Source organism: Canis lupus, chromosome 7 (genome assembly GCF_003254725.2).
Source record: "Canis lupus dingo isolate Sandy chromosome 7, ASM325472v2, whole genome shotgun sequence".
Lineage (NCBI taxonomy): Eukaryota > Metazoa > Chordata > Mammalia > Carnivora > Canidae > Canis > Canis lupus.
In genome coordinates this window covers 53,732,850-53,751,698 of record NC_064249.1, presented here as the reverse complement: position 1 = coordinate 53,751,698, position 18,849 = coordinate 53,732,850, and the positions used below count along the sequence as shown (strand labels likewise).

General features: G+C 37.9%; 1 protein-coding gene and 1 pseudogene across 8 annotated transcripts in view; one reads left to right on the top strand and one right to left on the bottom strand.

The window, feature by feature from the left end:
- The first annotated feature begins 95 nt into the window (after positions 1-95).
- Positions 96-18,849, top strand: part of ELP2 (elongator acetyltransferase complex subunit 2) — a 48,369-nt gene continuing 29,615 nt past the window's right edge. For 5 of the 8 annotated variants that reach the window (XR_003128544.3, XM_049112746.1, XM_025429113.3 and 2 more), the window contains exons 1-10: positions 96-295; positions 2,886-2,964; positions 7,266-7,336; positions 11,346-11,502; positions 11,915-11,992; positions 13,752-13,816; positions 14,608-14,674; positions 15,172-15,312; positions 17,027-17,122; positions 18,561-18,661. Coding sequence is in view for 7 of the 8 variants with exons in the window: in XM_049112746.1 (XP_048968703.1) it covers positions 158-295; positions 2,886-2,964; positions 7,266-7,336; positions 11,346-11,502; positions 11,915-11,992; positions 13,752-13,816; positions 14,608-14,674; positions 15,172-15,312; positions 17,027-17,122; positions 18,561-18,661 (993 nt within the window). In the remaining variant the exon portion in view is untranslated. Of the gene's footprint in view, positions 296-390; positions 545-2,885; positions 2,965-7,265; positions 7,337-11,345; positions 11,503-11,914; positions 11,993-13,751; positions 13,817-14,607; positions 14,675-15,171; positions 15,313-17,026; positions 17,123-18,560; positions 18,662-18,849 lie in introns of those variants that run through there. The other 3 variants (XM_025429115.3, XM_025429114.3, XM_035718927.2) reach the window with 2 other exon arrangements.
- Positions 15,615-16,028, bottom strand: LOC112647867 (uncharacterized protein C12orf31 homolog; annotated as a pseudogene).

The following is an 18,849-nucleotide window of genomic DNA, read 5'->3' as shown; positions in this document are numbered from 1 at the left end:
GGCGGGCCCGGCGGGGGGCGCGGCCGCCTCCGCCCCGCCCCCGGCCGCCTCGGAAACGCGGTGCGAGTGGCACCCGCGCGAGAGGCGGCCGGGCGACAAGTTCCGCCCCGGGGCCGGAAGTGCGCGCCCCGCTCTCGGCCGCGGCCCCGCCGGCGACATGGGAGCGCCGGTGCTGGAGGTGTCTCACGTGTTTTGCTGCCCAAACCGGGTGCGGGGAGCCCTGAGCTGGAGCTCCGGGCCCGGAGGACTTTTGGCCTTCGGCACGTCCTGTTCCGTGGTGCTGTACGACCCTCAGGTGAGAGAAGAGGCCCGACGCCCTGGGGCGCTCGCTCGGTCCGAGCGGCGGGAGGCTGCGCGCGCGGGACTTCCTCGGCCGCTGGCTCGCCTGGCAGCCTGGGGCCACCGGGGCCTGGCCTGGCGCCCCACGTAACCCCGCCGGAAACACAGCCGCCTCTGCAGCCTTCCCTGGGAACTGTCGTGGTGTTGACCAGTTTGAGTTTTAAAGGATTTGCAGTTTGGGTCTGGATGAAAGCCGTAGTCACAGGTGCTTCCTCATTTCTGTGTTTCCTTCAGAATTATTTAATAAGCTTGTATTGGGTTTCAAAGAAATACCACTTGCATTTCGGCTTTGGAAATAGACTTTTTTTTTCATGTTTATTTTATTTTTATTACTATTTGTGTATATACATATTTTTTGAAGATTTATTTATTTACTTATTTATTTATCCGTGATAGACCTAGAGAGAGAGAGAGAGAGAGACAGGGGCAGAGACACAGGCAGAGGGAGAAGCAGGCTCCATGCAGGGAGCCCGACGCGGGACTCGAACCCGGGACCCCAGCCAGGATCGCGCCCTGGGCCAAAGGCAGGCGCCAAACCGCTGAGCCACCGAGGGATCCCATATATATATTTTTTTATTGGAGCTCGATATGCCAACATATAGCGTAACACCCAGTGCTCATCCCGTCCACTGCGCCCCCCTCAGCGTCCGCTCACCCAGTCACCCCAACCCCCCGCCCGGGAATAGACATTTTAAGGAAGGCATCATTGGGGTAAAGGTCAAAAGGGTTAGGAATCCTAAGCTTTAGTTACAAGGCAGGACTTGCACATTCCTTGAACTTCATCCATTCAGTTGATTTTTTTTTTTCTTGCTGTTTTACCTAACTTTTCAAGTGACGGTTTTTGCATTCTTCCCAGAGTTGTTGTGATTCCATTCTCATTGTCTAATTTTGGACCATACAGTTAGTGTTGCCTCTCAAAGTGATAGAAATGAAAATGCCATGCTGGAAATAGCTATTTGTATTTCTTGTACTGCTTATTAATTTGATTAAAAATCCCATTATTCTCATAACCTTTTTATACTCAGATTTGTATATGAAATGGTTGTATTCATTTTCCGTATCTTTTTTTTTTTTTTTTAAGATTTTATCTATTTATGAGAGACACAGAGAGAGAGAGAGAGAGAGAGAGAGAGAGAGAGAGGCAGAGACACAGGCAGAGGGAGAAGCAGGCTCCATGCAGGGAGCCTGATGTGGGACTCTATCCCAGATCTCCAGGATCACACCCCTGGCCAAAGGCAGGGACCAAACCCCTAAGCCACACAGGGATCCCCTCATTTGTATCTTGAGCTTACTTGGCAAGCTTGTTTTCCTATTATTGTCATGCATTCTTACTGGCAACTGAAAGCATGAACTCCAAGGGTAAACTTTACCGAATCAAAGGCTGACTCAGCTGGAGAAGCCTGTGGTTCTGCAGCCAATTAATGTATTTGTGGCCATGTTAGGGAATTTTAAGTTACCAAAAAGTATATTGGGCCTAAAAAGTAGTTTGTTTTGTTAGATATTTACTGTTTGGACACTTAATTAATTATTGAAATAAGAGCATATCAGATGCAAAAATAAAGTTTTGGAGTGATATTCAGCAAATTTTTGAGGACCCTCTATGGGCTAGCCCTGGACTGGTGGTGATGACACAAAGAAAAGAGGTAACATATTATTCCTGCCCATCAGGGAGTTCTTTTTTTTTTTTTTTTTTTCCATCGGGGAATTCTTAATCTGGTGAGAGAGACAGTGAAATACTATGAATTTTTCCACAATTTCAAGTAATTTATGTGTGAAATACACTAGTTTTTTTGCACATTTACATGTGCATACTTTTTAATCAGTCTTGAGAATTTCAGTTGCATATAAGCAGATAGAAAGCTAATGTTATTGGCAGTAGAGAAAGGAGTCTAAAGAGGAAGGCACTGTAGTCACAGAGTTAACTTAAGCAGTGTGAGAAGTAAAGAAAGCCCAAGTGTGGAGGGATTTTGCTGAAATGAAAGTCTCAGGGGCTGCTGGGAACTTGGCTGTAGGCCTTGAAAGGAGCTGGTACCTGAGGACCTTAGTTATAGCTAGGTAACTTTATATCATTAGGGCTGAAGGACCCAATACCTGCAAAGTTGAGCCATGAATTTGAATCCAGTAATCATGAATTCCTCTATTGAAGGGTTTTTTGGGTCAATACAGCTCTCGGGTTGGTGTAAGCATGGTAGAAGTAGACCTGTGGGAGCTCAAGGAAGAGTTACCTTGTCTAGCCTGGGATGTAGACAAGCTCTCCAGTAGAGAGGATGGAGGTGTTTAACAGGAGCTAGCAGATGAAGACCTGGGAGCTCAGTGTGCTAAGAGCACAGGACATAGAGGGGAGTGTGGAGTGGTGGAAAAGGCAGGCACATGTTGGAGTGAATGGAGAGTTTATAATTTAAAGTTTATAAATTACGGAAGGTGATTCGGTTTGAAGTAATCCTGAACTTTTTATTAGCATCAAAACCACTGATACCTGACTTTTATTAATTTATTAATTTATCTATGGGATAAATTGTAATTTACTGATGTTTTCTTCTCTAAAGAAAAGAATTGTTGTTACCAACCTGAATGGTCACACTGCTCGAGTCAATTGCATACAGTGGATTTGTAAACAAGATGGTTGTAAGTATCAATCTGGTTGTTAATGCTGATCTTATTTTCTGATAATGTATGATTAGTAATTTTTCTTTTCATCACTTGTCTTAACATTAGCTTATCTGATATGCATTTGGAAAGCAGAAGAAAAATGGTATGCCCAGGGAAACATCTGACCTGTACTTTATAGAAATTATGAATGACACAGCAGTGCCCAGGGTGAGGCAGCCCCTGACTATGGCGAGACCCTCTCCATCACCCACAGTTTTTGACCTAAAAGCCTGTAAACAGGGCCTGTGTTGGGGTACAGGCTGGGATTCAGAGGATTTGGCTTGAGATCTATCTCTGCCACATACCAGCTATTGCTTTTTTTTTTTTTTTTTTTAAAGATTTTATTTATTTATTCATGATAGTCACACAGAGAGAGAGACAGAGGCAGAGACACAGGCAGAGGGAGAAGCAGGCTCCATGCAGGGAGCCCGACATGGGGTTCGATCCCGGGTCTCCAGGATCGTGCCCCGGGCCAAAGGCAGGCGCCAAACCGCTGTGCCACCCAGGGATCCCCCAGCTATTGCTTTTTTAGGCGGGACATTGCATCTCTGTTTACCCCAGTTTACATTGTAGTAATACCTAAAAAATAAATGCTTAGACTTGATCAGGTGACCTTAGAGGTTTGCAACACTTGTGAAGTCAAAATTATTTTCAGAATAACAGAAGTTACTCAAAACTTTCATTCTCATCCTGTCATCCTGTCTCAAGTATATGGTGGCATATTGCAACAGATTTATTTATTTATTTATTTATTTGAAAGATTTTATTTATTCATGATAGACATAGAGAGAGGGGCAGAGATACAGGCAGAGGGAGAAGCAGGCTGCATGCCAGGAGCCTGATGCGGGACTCAATACCAGGACTCCAGGATCACGCCCTGGGTCAAAGGCAGGCGCTAAACTGCTGAGCCACCCAGGGATCCCCCTGCAACAGATTTAATACAGAAGCAGATCTGAAAATCCAGTTGTATTCTAATAAAATCAGATGTTAAACATATTTGCAGAAATATAAAATAGTGCCTCTCTTTCCATTTTTTATTTTGGAAAATATAAAGATTCCCTCCATCACTCCCTGCAGATGTTTTTTTATGTTAGCGTGATGGAGTTCATCATCATTTTTAAATAAACTAATAAAGTAATTTTCAAATTTCTGGTTTAATTTCTAATGTGGTTGATATTGGTGCATATAGTCCATATAAACAAAAGTTTTTTGGGTTCTCAAAAAATTTTAAGGGTGTAAAGGAATATTGATAACAGAAAATTTGAGAATTACTGGACTAGATTATCTCTAGGTCTCTTTTATCTCTAAGATTCTGTGACTAAAGAGTTTTTAGGGATCCCTGGGTGGCGCAGCGGTTTGGCGCCTGCCTTTGGCCCAGGGCACAATCCTGGAGACCCGGGATCGAGTCCCACGTCGGGCTCCCTGCATGGAGCCTGCTTCTCCCTCTGCCTGTGTCTCTGCCTCTCTCTCTCTCTCTCTCTCTCTCTCTGACTATCATAAATAAATTAAAAAAAAAAAGAGTTTTTAATTATCATTTTGGTTTTAAAATGGTGCTTCTGAAATCCTATGGAATTTCTTCAAACATCATGTATACACACACACCCCTATGGTATTCTTATGGACTGAATTAATTTTATTTTCCATAAACATTTATTGAGAGCATTCTGAGCCATGTGCAAATGTAGAGTTTCCTGAACGAGTAAGACTTTGCTGTAACTTTATTTGTGACATTAAAAAAAAAATTTTAGTAAGCTACTTATTTCAGTTGGTAATGCAAAATTAGTCACGTTAGGTCAGTAAAAATCATTAAATAGTAGAAAGAGTGGCTGTTGGTGCAGATATTAAGCACAATAGTAATTATATTAATTGCCACCAAATGACATCAAAGACTCCTTGAATTTCAGTATAGGGATTTATTATAAAATATTAATTTGGTTTTATCTTCCCTTTAAAAGTGAGGGATCGCTGGGTGGCACAGCGGTTTGGCGCCTGCCTTTGGCCCAGGGCGCGATCCTGGAGACCCGGGATTGAATCCCATGTCGGGCTCCCGGTGCATGGAGCCTGCTTCTCCCTCTGCCTGTGTCTCTGCCTCTCTCTCTCTCTCTCTCTGTGTGTGACTATCATAAATAAAATAAATAAATAAAAATAAAAGCTTTAAAAGTGAGGTTACATAAAATGAACTGCTTGTGTTTCACTGTAATCTATAAGTATTACATTTGATTTCCTCTAAGATGAAGGCTGTATCACCAAATAATTAACATTTTTTTCTAACCCAAGTATTAGTGACATATAAAATTTTAATGATACCATTTTATATTTTCGGGGGTGCCTGACTGGCTCAGCCAGTAGAGCATGTGACTCTTGATCTCAGGGTTGTGAGATCAAGTCCCATGTTGGTTGTGGAGCCTACTTAAAATTAAAAAAAAAAAAAAAAAAAAAAAAAAAGTATCTTTTTTTTTTTTTTTTTTAAGATTTTGTTTATTTATTCATAGAGACACACAGAGAGAGAGAGAGAGGCAGAGACACAGGCAGAGAGAGAAGCAGGCTCCACATAGGAAGCCTGACGTGGGACTCAATCTCCGGATAACACCCCAGGCTGCAGGCGGCACTAAACCGCTGCGCCACCGGGGCTGCCCCGTATCTTTTTTTTTTTTTTTAAGGATTTTTTTATTTATTCATGAAAGACACAGCGAGAAAGACAGACATAGACAGAGGGAGAAGCAGGCTCCCTGCAGGCAGTCTGATGTGAGACTCAATCCCAGAACCTTGGGATCACGACTTAAGACAAAGGCAGACAGTCAACCACTGAGCTACCTAGGTGCCCCACCGTTTCATATTTTTAAACTGATTTTTAACACATTACTTTTCTCTACCTTATAGTAATTTCCCAAATCATGTAGTTAAATGGCTTAATTTCTGTGATGTATGAAGAGATTAAAGCCCAGAATCACAGCTGGCTGGCAGTAGAATTAGGACATGAACCTGGGACTTCTGACTACAAATCCAATATCCTTTAGACAATCTCCCAACTGCTTCCCCTAAGTATCTAGCACATAGGCCAGAAGAAACAAACCAATGGAAAATACAAACCCAAATTCTATTTGATTATTTCTTCCCCTTTTGGTTGTTACTCCTTCTGTTATCAACAAGAAGTTGTAAGTGGTTAAAATAGCTACTTTAAAATATTTGTCTTATTTCAAAAATAGGTCATTTACTTGGTAGCAGCAGCTGACTATAATGTCTTACATGTTATTCCTGCCAAAAGTGTTTAGACTGAATCTTACATGAGGAAACAATCAGATATATTCAGATTGAGGGTCGTTCTTCAAAACAACTGGCTAGGACTTCTCATTGTTGCAAAAAGGGGGGACTGGGAAACTATTCTAAATTGCAGGAGACTAAGAAGATATGACAACTAAATACTGTGTGGTCCTTAGATTCAGAATTTTATTTTATTTTTATTTTTAAATATTTATTTATTTATTTATTCATGAGAGAGAGAGAGAGAGAGAGGCAGAGACATAGGCAGAGGGAGAAGCAGGCTCCCTGCAGGAGCCTGATGTGGGACTCGATCTCGCAACTCCAGGATCATGCCCTGTGCTGAAGGCAGAAGCTCAACTACTGAGCCACCCAGGCTTCCCTAGATTCAGAATTTTAAAAAGTTATAAAAGACGGTACTGGAACCACTTGGGGCAATTTTAGTATGGACTGTATGTCACATTAATGATACTGTATCAACTGTTAAAACTGTTGAATATGATAATTGTATTGCAGGAATGTAGGGCAGTGTTCCAAATCTAGTAAGATAGATGATAAAGTTTTTGAGAGTCAGGGGTCTTGATATCTGCAATTTATTTTTATTTATTTAATTTAAAAAAATATTTTATTTATTTATTAGAGGCACAGAGAGAGAGGCAGAGATGTAGACAGAGGGAGAAGCAGGCTTCATGCAGGGAGCCTTATGTGAGACTTGATCCTGGGACTCCAGGAACATGCCCTGAGCTGAAGGCAGACCCTTAACCACTGAGCCACCAGGCATCCCTGCAATTTATTTTTAAATGGTTTGTCATAAACAAAGAGGTCTATATATATATATATATATATATATATATATATATATATATATATAGATAAAGATGTTACATAAATGTGGCAAAATGTTAACAGTGGTAAGTCTAGATAAGGGGTGTATGAGTTTTCTTGTATCCTTTCTGTAGCTTTGAAAATTTTCAAAATAGCTAGGGAAAAAATATTTATGGAAATATAATTTTTTCTAGCTCCTTCTACTGAATTAGTTTCTGGAGGATCTGATAATCAAGTGATTCACTGGGAAATAGAGAATAATCAGGTGAGTAGACATGTTTATAGTTATAAGAAATGACTTGTATCTGCTTTTATTTTTCAGCTCTTTTCCTTATAGCTACTGTGTTCTTTTATGAAGTTGCTTCATTTTTATCAGTAATCCAGATCCTATATCTTCTATACTTCACATGCCCTGTATCTTTCCTCTAATATTTTCTCCTGTATTCATATGACTGTTACTCATTTCTGTTAATTTCCATCATTTTGGAATGGTTTTCAGACTGCACTTACAGGGGCTGTTCTGTTTTCAGTGATAGCAAAAATTAATACTGCCCATGTTCATAGGAAAAATGTTACCATGTGGATTATAGCTTTACATAATTCTGAGTAATGTTATGATATGCAGTGCTGAGTATGGATGGATCTCTATTGATGAACACTAGGTCATTTCTAGTTGTAAGCAAAGATTAAAAGCATGTTAGACATTTGGACATCTGTCGTGCAGAAGATGAAGATGAGATAGAATCCTGTTTATAATTCATGTACATGGTTTTGAAGGAAAAAAGGAACTTAAATAGCTAAAGTACAAGGGTAGCTCCATGAATATGTGCTCTGACTTGCTGTACCACAACCATGATGCTGTGAGTGCAGTAGAGGTTTGTTTTTGTTTTGTTTTGCTTTATTAAAGATTTTATTTATTTATTCATGAGAAAGAGAGAGAGAGACAGAGACACAGACAGAGGGAGAAGCAGGCTCCATGCAGGGAACCTGATGGCGGGACTTGATCCCGGGACTCCAGGACCACTCCCAGGGCCAAAGGCAGGCACCAAACCGTTGAGCCACCCAGGGATCCCAGTGCAGTGGAGTTTTAAGAAGTGGCCTTTGAGTTGGGTAGGGATAATTTCCTTGGGAGGAATTTAAGGGGCTAGAAGTCCTGGTAGGAAGACTGGTATAAATAACAAAGCTCAGGTGGCTAGAAGTCCTGGTAGGAAGACTGGCATAAATAACAAAGCTCAGGTGATAAAGGAGATCGCCTGCTCAGAAGTATCCAGTCTTAACCAAAGCCTAAGATGTCTTTAGGACAGGCTTCTCTAAAGTTTATTCAGAGAATTATTCATCTTTCAAGAAGTTAACATGAAAAAAGGAGTCTGGCAAATCAAGGTTGGGAAATACTTTTGGTATATATACCTAAAGTATAAATCCTATACTTTTTTTTAGAGAGTCCCAGTGTACCATGAGTATAGTGAAAACCCTGTAGAGTTCTGACATGGACGAATGTATCTTCGTTTAACTAGCATTTGCCAAATTTCTTTCAAGTCTGAACTTTTTATTTTTTCTTTTAATCTCTTAGCATTCTTTGTAACTCTGAATGACATAGTTTTGGAAACGTTCCTAGGCAATTCATTGTAGGCAGTAAAGTATAATAGAAGATCGTGTGGGAATGTGAATATCACCTTTAAGAGTTTGCTTTATTAGCAGGCATTTGGTAGTCATTGATGATTTCTAAGCAGAAGAATACGAATGTCAAAGAAGACTAATCTGACAGCAGTGTGCCAAATTAAAGTAGGAAAAAATATGAAGAAAGTGGTGGGATGTGTTTTTGAAGGGAAGATGATTTTGACATTGACTAGTTATCAAAGGGGTAGGAGCTGGTATCAGGGGAGTGAGTAATTAAAAATAGTGGGATTCTGTTTTCAGGTCCTGGAAGAAAGGTGCTTCTACAAAGAAAAAATAAGGAAGTAGGAAGGAAGATGTGGAATTTACTTGTAGACCTGTCACTTGAATTACTGGCCAGATATCCAGACTTGTCCTCAGAAGGAGAGGATAGGTGTGGAGGTGGCGATATTGAAAGCACCTAGACTTGAAATAAGAGCAGAGAGGGGTGTAGCAAACTTAACTCCTGTTTGGATTGATCTTGGCAGAGGAATCCAAAGATTGATTTGAGCACTCATTTTTGAGATTTTCGAGGTGACACTTGCAAAACTCTTTCCTCAGTGTTGCCTTATACTTCTGTCAATAGAGAGGACTGTACTTGAGCAAGTATCTCATGGCAGACAGCAAACTTAGAAGCCAGAAGAGAATGTGAGGCCAGATAGGGTGGAGGACAGCAGGAGGGTTAAACTCCTAAAAGGGGATGAATGAAATAAGAGGATTTAGGGGGAAGGGTCCACACATGGAAACCTTAAGAGGCTTACAGGTTCCTTTTCATACGCATTTCCATGTATACAGGTGCTCAACACACTTTGACTTCTGATAAAAGGAAATAATCCTAAACTGGTATAATGAGAGATTTGCACCTCCAACGATTAAGTATTGTTTATTAACAAGCTGGTGCACTTGAGAGGTTTCTTTTGTTTTTCAAATTATCTGATGGTAGATATATAATCCTGCTTAAAAATGTAAACTGAGTAATTTCAAAAGATTTAATTTTTTAGGGAGTAATGATACAGACTCATGTAAAAAAAGTTTAAATATAGAAAAGTATAAAAAAGGAATTATGAAACCTCAACAGAATTAATAACATTCTAATGACCATTATTCTAGGTGTCTATTTTGTCTGTATAATTATACATAAAAGAGATTATACTGGGGATCCCTGGGTGGCTCAGTGGTTTAGTGCCTGCCTTTGACCCAGGGTGCGATCCTGGAGTCCCGGGATTGAGTCCTGCGTCTGGCTCCCGGCATGGAGCCTGCTTCTCCCTTTGCCTGTGTCTCTGCCCCCGCCCCCCCCATGTCTATCATGAGTAAAAAAAAAAAAATCTTTAAAAGAGATTATACTGTACTTGAGTTTTTAAAAATGAGTTTTTAAAGAAGCCCAAGGTCAATGATTATACTAAGTTAACGTACAGATCCTAATACATAACTGTTAATCATCATCTTGAGTGCCAGAGTTTTGCTTAATTCAGAAAACAACTGAGCAGGTGTTTTTTTTTTTTGAGCAGGTGTTGAAGGGGCTTTTCTATTTCAGTAGACAGCAGATTACAGAAGACATCTCACACATTTCGAACTCTAAAAAGTATACCTAAAATAGCAGAAATGATACCACAGGGAATAATCTTGCATGGCAGGCAGGTAGATGGGATTTCCTAGTTCCATTTGTGATTTTTTTCATGTTCTCGCTGTACCGGATTCAGGCAAGTATCATGAGTGTATGCTAAAAGTACTTGGTAAAAGTTAGATGGAGAATAGATTACCCAATTCCAAAGTATGATCTCACATAGTATCACCAAAAAAATTAACTTCACAGTGAAAAAACCTGGCAGACACTACCTCTACTACAATACCAAAGTTAACATCACTAAAACTGGGACTGAGTGACATAAATGTATTGTCTAATGTAATGCTAGTGGATAGTAATGATGTCAAAATGTATAACCAGAATATAATATCATTAGGAAATATCACACTACAAAAGAAGGAACATTCCACAAAGCTGGTTGTAGTCTTCAAAAATATCAATGTTGTGATTGTCTTTCTCTGTTATCTTTTTTATTGGCTACAGTGTATGCCTATGGTAATTTAACCAGTTCCTTTTAGAAATTTTAAGTTGATTGGAATTTTTCACTATTATAAAGAGTGTGGATGAATGTCTTTCTGCATTTGTCTTTTATTATTTGTTACACTAATGTAGGTAGCATCTCAGAGTAGATTTTTTTTTTTTTTAAGATTTTATTTATTCATGAGGGACAGAGAGAGAGACAGAGAGGCAGAGACACAGGCAGAGGGAGAAACAGGCTCCATGCAGGGAACCTGACGTGGGACTTGATCCCCGGTCTCCCGGATCACGCCCTGGGCTGAAGGTGGTGCTAAACCGCTGGGCCACTGGGGCTGCCCTCAGAGTAGATGGGAAATTGCTGTGTCAAAGACTGTGTAGGTCTATGTGTCCTTACTGTGGTCAGACCATCTCTGAAGTTTACATTCTCTTCAATTTGAAAGAATGTATTTCTGTGTCAGGCATTTTAACTGTACCTTTAATTCTGTGATTTTAGTTGAATAAAGATGGAACTCTTAATTCCTTTTTTATCACATATTTTTGTCCATTCTTTCTGATACAGCTTTTAAAAGCTATCCATCTTCAAGGCCATGAAGGACCTGTTTATGCAGTGCATGCTCTTTACCAGAGGAGGGCATCAGATGTTGAATTACATACATTGATAGTTTCTGCAGCTTCAGATTCTACCGTTCGAATATGGTCTGTAAAGGGTTCAGAAGGTAGGTTTAGAGACACTATAATCCAAACGAAGTAGTAATTGTCAAATGAATGACAGAAGAACATACATACCATTTTCAAGTGTTTTAAGTCCTTTTGTTCTCTGTAATGTTGTTAAAAGCTGATCATATACTGGTGAACATTAAGGAAGGCATGTGATGTAATGAGTGCTGGGTATTCTATAAGACTGATGAATCACTGACCTCTACCTCTGAAACCAGTAATATGTTAATTAATTGAATTTAAATAAAATTTTTTTTTAAAGTTGATCATTTAAATTGACATGGTCACTGGGGTCCCAGGATTGACCTCTCTCATCCCATCCTGCACCCAGGGCTGTATTGATGCTACTCTACCTTTTCAGGTAGATAAGCTCAAAGTTAGTTGTTCATGATTTTTTTTATTATTTCTTAGTAATGTGCCTTCAGACCTTGAACTTTGGAAATGGATTCACTCTGGCTCTCTCTTTATCTTATTTGCCTAATACTAATGGTGAGTACCCTGCTGAATACACATTAAAACAGCAGTATATTTTTATCTCCATACAAGCAGAACCTAAAAGAAACATTGGGTCTTAATTTCATATCTAAGTGTTTTCATGAAACAAGTTGAAACATGGGTAATATACTTTTTAAAAGAATTAAAGTATAGTTGACAAAATGTTAACTTTAGTTTCAGGTGTACACCTGAAACAGTGATTCTACTACTATGTACCTTATGCTATGACTAGAAGTTTACTTTGGTTTTCAGTATTCAAATGATCTTTGTACATAAAATTAAAGGAAGCTGCTAAGAATTTTGATAACTGTTGAAAATTTAAGTCACTTAATATGTACTTGGTATTGATACTGTTATCTATCAGATATCAACATTTATAGGTCTTATTTGGGAAAATTAACTCTCTGAAGGTGAAGGTCTAGGATAAGTAGAAAAAATACTGAAGATGGACCCTATGAATCTGTGAAGATGAGAGCCTTTTCACATCTTGCATAATGACCATTTGCTCGAGACCACTTAAAATTTCCCAATAGGAAACTTTCCCTTTATACTCTGAAACCCGTCTGTCTGTACCTTTGATTATCCTCCACAAAGTTTATGGCCTGTGAGTCGGTCCATCTCTACCACCTAAGTTGCCTGGAGAACATAGCTAGCGCAGAAAGGCAGGCCTGGTAACTGTCAGTCTCTGGTGCCCTCTGTAGCAGGAACTGCTACTCTGCGGTTTCATGTGATGCTCCCACTTTGTGTGAGGGCTTCCCAGTAGGAGGAATTCATACATTCTGGCTTTATAACAGAGAATTTAGTTTTCTTCCCATCCACACTGAAGTCATGTGACTGGGGTTTGTTTTTTGCTTGATTTAAACTGAGAAAATCTTTGAAAAGCACACTTATATTTACATTTACTTAGAAGAAGTCATTTTATTTGCTGTCCTTTGGTAAAATGAATTAATTTTTTATAGCCTCATCTTTCATAGCATTTTAACCATGTGCTTTTTTTTTTTTTAACAAATTGAGGTATAAGTGATATATTAGTTTTAAGTGTACAACATGATTCAGTCTTTTTATATGTTGAGAAATGAGTATGTCAGTACAGTAGGTGATTAACATCCCTGACCATACATAGTTACAGAATTTTTTTTTCCTTGTGATGAGAACTTTTAAGATCTACTCTTCTTAAAAAAAAAGAAAAAAAAAAAAAGATCTACTCTCTTAGCAACTTTAAATTGCATAATAATTACATGCCCTTAATAATTACAATGCCCTTTTACTTTATTCTCTACATGCTTTATGAATTTGGTTTTACTGTTGAAATCTCAAACAAAATGTAAGGTGCTTCAAGTAACAAACATACCCTTAAGTTTTTGTGCATTAGCTGTGATGCTAGGCTCATAGCTCTTATATTTTCTCACTCAGTTGGGCTAACAACTTTTTGGATTAATCTTCTGGTTGGCTTGATGAAATGCTCCCAACTTGCTTCTTGTGTTTCTCTTTTCACCACTAATTCTATCATAAATGACACATGATGGAGGAAAGGACTCTCGGTTAATTAGTAGTCATTCTTTGCCAAGGAGCCATTTAATAGAACATTTTAGAGTGTTCATTTTATTCTTATTGACATTTATTGAGGACTTTCAATTTATTTGTTCAGGGTGTGGAAAATAGAAGCCTGGATTCTTTACCCAATAAAGAATCCAGCATTGGTGGTAATAACATGTGATGGAACATTTACAGTAAAGCTTTTTTATTCTTCCAGTACCAATATTAGCATGTGGCGATGATGACTGCAAGATTCACTTATTCGTTCAACAAAATGACCAGGTAATTAATGATTTCATTAAGATACTAGAATTATGTTCTGCTTAATTATACATCTTAAAACAGACTATTTCCAGATTGTAGAATTTTAGGGTTGTTCTAATCTAAACCAAAATAATCCAAAAGGAGAATCTTTTTTGACAGTCCTCTCTTAAGACAGCTTTACACTGTGAACACCAAGTAAGTGCTGCCTTGGCCATGTGGTCCAGAGTTGTTAGGTGAGAAACAGGTCATTAGATGGGGGAAGGACAGGAGGAATATGTGGGGTAGTAGATTTTCGTTTTCTTTTTTCTTTTTCTGTAAATTTTAAATAAGTATAACTTATGGTGAAATTCCCCTGGCGGTGTTTATTTGTTGTTCTGAGCTTTACCTATACATTGAGTGGTTAAATTAGAGGAGGGAAGTTGCAGAAAAGAGATTAACTTCAGGCTTATTTATTTAATAATGGAAATACCTGTTTCTTTGCATTCTATAAGAAAGTTTAAAATGGTTGTGAATGTCCAGCCAACCAACTTTTTTCTATAGGACAGCGCATGTCAGTTTATCTGACAAACATTTAGAGTATTTAAGGTCTATAGATACTATCTTATCTACCTAGATGAGTTAAATGATTATGAGATTTTTTTCATTCCCAAATGAGACCTCTATCTTCTATCTGATCAGATAGTGTTCCCAATTTAAAAATAAAAAACCATTAGGTGTGTTAGGACTGGCTGTGATCCCAATGAAATCACTGATATACATGAAAATACTAAATTCTCACATCAAGCCTATGATTTTTGTTATCTTACTAGTTTCAGAAAGTGCTTTTTCTCTGTGGACATGAGGATTGGATAAGAGGCGTGGAATGGGCAACCTTTGGTCAGTATGAAATCTTGCTGAAGTACATATAATGGAGCAAGTGTGTGGATCTTTCAGAAAAGGAGCTTCTTAGGTTTCATTTAATGTTTTCTTTTTACGTGATATTTTTCTATTGTCTCTATTAGAAGATACTTACCCCTTTGTTATCTATTAATTGGGGTGATAGAGGGTGAAATTGATGTTTTAAACAGGACACTAGCTGACTATTACCCATGCAGACATTTCTTGAGTTCTTTGTAGAATCTTATAGACTGTATAAGAATGCTGCATGTTAAAAAAAAAAAAAAATGCTGCATGTTGTAACCATTTATTAGCATTGTATGTATATTTGCTAATGTTACTAAAAAAGATTATAGGTCAAATGAATGAAGAGTAGGGAAGCAAAGTCTCAGTTTTTCAGGAAATCTAGAGATCACCATATTGTAGAGGAGAAAAATCTTATAACTAAATTTAAGAATATAATGTTTAAAAATATATAACATTTGTTGTTTTATTAGGTAGAGATCTTTTCCTAGCAAGCTGTTCACAAGATTGCCTGATACGAATATGGAGGCTGTATATAAAATCAACATCTTTAGAAACTCAAGATGATGATAATATAAAACTGAAGGAAAATACTTTTACAATAGAAAATGAAAGTGAGTAATAATGAAAATATTTAATGTAACAGCTTCCTAGCTCATTCATCTGTTTCACTACACACCTGTGTGAAGGTTATTTTTTCAGAAGTATCAGTATCAGATCAGATACATTTAAAAATTTATTTTTTATTTTTTCATTCATCAAAAAAACATTCAAGCTCCCAAAACAAATTTGAGGAGTTAATTTGGGTTTGAATTGAAGAGCAAGGCCAAGTTAAATATGAAAACCAAGGTTTCATTTGGTAAAGCTGAAATCCATGTACACATTCTAATCAAAGACCAGTCCCGCGTAGGATTTTTCAGGTGTTCGCTGCCTTTGCTGCTTTGGCTTTGCTTTTCCCCTTCCCTTTTTCTTGCTTTACCTTCAGCCTTTTCCTTTGCCTTTGGTTCATCTATATGGGATACTGTCCATGCTGGTCTAGAAGGCTCTTTTTGTTTCTCTTAATTTCAGTCTCTATTTTCATGTCATCTTTTTTCATCTTGTACTACACACTGAGTTTGCTCTTGACAATGTTTGGGTACCACCACAGTTGCTATCTCTTGAACATCTTTCATTAAAACATCACTATCTATTTTAAGAATACTTTTTTAAGTTTGCTGAGTTCCTTTGGGGCATTCTTTTTTCTCTTTTCTGCATCTTCCTTTTCCACTTACTCTGTAAGCTTTTAGCCATATGTTACCTGGGAAGCGGGAAACTTGGAGACCAGACACTGCACACAAGCCACGCTGACCGGAAGCCACTGCCTATACGTTTTTTTAAAAAAGGTTTTATTTGAGGATGTTATTTTTCATATATGAGATTTATTTTTCTTCCTAACCATACTAGTAAGATTTTTAAAAATTGCTGAAAATGTTTAATATTTTCTTAGTAAATTAATTTGTAAAATGATGCCAAATTTTCAGCGTTAGCATAGGAAGATCTAAAGGAATAAAGAGAATTATCTATACCTTTACTGAATAAGAGACATGCCAAAGCACTATACTTCAGTGGTATATGTAATTCTGATTTTCTTACTGTCTGGAGTCAGAACAGTCCCCCTGCATGATAGATCCTGCTGGAATGTTGTATTTGAAGGAAATATTTTTGAGTATTCAACTAAATTATAAAGTTAGCCCTCAGTGAGCGTTGTTTACCTAGGAATACTCTTCCTTGTTATTACTCTGTTTTTTAAAGCCCATTAGGGTTGGGATTTTGTAACATCGTTTTATGGGGAGAACCAAAAAATCCTTAATCAGTGTGTTATGAGTAGCTAGCTAATCCCAAGTAAGAAATTTTTGTGATATTTTTATCAATTATTTTATTTGAACAGTCACAATACTGATTTGACTTCCTCTATTTCTGTATTTAAGCTAAGTTTCTTAAAAATAGTATTAGGTTATTACACATTGATAGTGTGGAGAGCAAGGAAAGCTGACATGTCTGGTTTTGCTTTTTAATTGCAATGTAAGAGTAGTTGTTCCTGAACACTTTTAAAATTGAACATATTCCTTAGCATGTATTTATGATTAGATAGAAAAACTTGAGGGAAAAATTTATATATCTTTAGAACTTTTTTCTTTGTAATTTTGAACAGTGGATAAAATTAATTTATTTTTTGTTGAATCTAAATCATGTTCAGATTTTTGAAGGAGGGTATGTAATTGTACAATTTGGTTTTAAAAATTCTTTTTAGAAGGGCTTTGAGAAAAGAAAATGTCATTTTTGTTATAGGTGTTAAAATAGCATTTGCAATTACTCTGGAGACTGTACTGGCTGGTCATGAAAACTGGGTAAATGCAGTTCATTGGCAGCCTTCATTCTACAAAGGTAGGGGAAAAGCCGTATATGTATCTCTCATTTCAGGTAAATCTCATGTACAGAATGAAGTGGTGGCTCCCCGCCCCCCCCCCCCCGCCCCCAGTGTGATTAAAAATCTCGAATGAGGAGCCTGGCTGACTCAGTCAATAGAACATGCAATTCTTGATCATGAGGTTGTAAGTTTGGGCCCCATGCTGAGTGTAGAGGTTACTTAAAATCTTTAAAAAAAAAATTATAAAAAATAAAATCTGAAATACATTTTTTTTTAAAGATTTTATTTATTCATGAGAGACACAGAGAGGCAGAGACACAGGCAGAGGGAGAAGCAGGCTCTATGCAGGGAGCCTGATGTGGGACTCGATCCCAGGACTCCAGGACCACGCCCTGGGCTGAAGGCAGGCGCTAAACCGCTGAGCCATCTAGGGATTCCCTGAAATACATTTTTAAGTTGGCAAAGTATAAAACTGCAGCTGTTGGACATGTTCTGCTGGACAGTCAATTCCATTGAAACTTAAACTCCTGAGTGGGAAAAGTGTGAATGCTGCCCTGATGCTGAAACCACCACTCCCATTTTAAGTCTCTTAAAACTTTTCATCTAGTCATTATGGGATATAAGAGAAATTGACTTTTAAGCCAACTTCCAACTTCACTGGAACCTTTGTCCCTGGAAATAAAAAAGTTGGCATAATACTGGGATGCAACATTTATGAAAAAATAAGACTCTCTGTCCCTTTCTTTTGCCCTCAATCTCCCATTTGTGAAGTGATGTTTGCATACTAAAGCTGGCGCTGTGGTGTAGAGCTGAATAAGGCATAAGCCTCACATTCCTCCCCCAGCTTATTCTCCAAGACAAGAGTAGAAAATATGAATAATGAATATGAATGTAATCACCATTCAATTGTTATTAATATTGTTATATTAGTATTGCCATATTTGCCAAATATTGCCATATTTGTTGTAGTTAAAAATATATGTATATTGTTGGTATCGAGGGACCCCTGTGTATTCTTTCCTGAACCTTTTCCCCCTCCGTTCTTCTCTTAGGGCAACTACAGGACTGAATTCACTGCATATCATTGTCATGAGTATTTTTATACTTATGCTACACATTTATATAGCCCCAAACAGTATTGTTTTACAGCTGTTAAAACCTGGCATCAATATATACTCTCCTCTTACAACTTGCCTTTTAACTTGACATGTTTGGAGATCTATCCATGTTGATTCATATCGCTCTAATTTTTATTAAAGTATAATACTCCATTATCTAAATATACCACAACTCATTCATCTGTTCTTCTAATGGTAGATTTATGTAGTGTTTCCAAAGTTTGGCTATAGTAATGCTGCAAGTGAATGTTCTTGGAGTACTCATATCATGTTTTTCTAGTAATCTATAAACATAATGCTTGTTGGTCACTTTAAAGCATTTGCTTTTATTCTTTAGATGGTATTCTCCAGCAGCCAATGAGATTGTTGTCTGCCTCAATGGATAAAACCATGATCCTCTGGGCTCCAGATGAAGAGTCAGGAGTTTGGCTAGAACAGGTAAACATGTGAATATTTAAGGAACAGGAAATTGGGTTTAATAAACAGTAGTTAACTCCCAAGTTTGTATTCCTGGAGATGCAAATGTTTACTCTTTATATATGCTAAATAAGAGGGAACATAACAATCTCTGAAATCTGTGATTTCTACTGTGTGAAGTGTGGAATATTGATTACATATTATTTTCT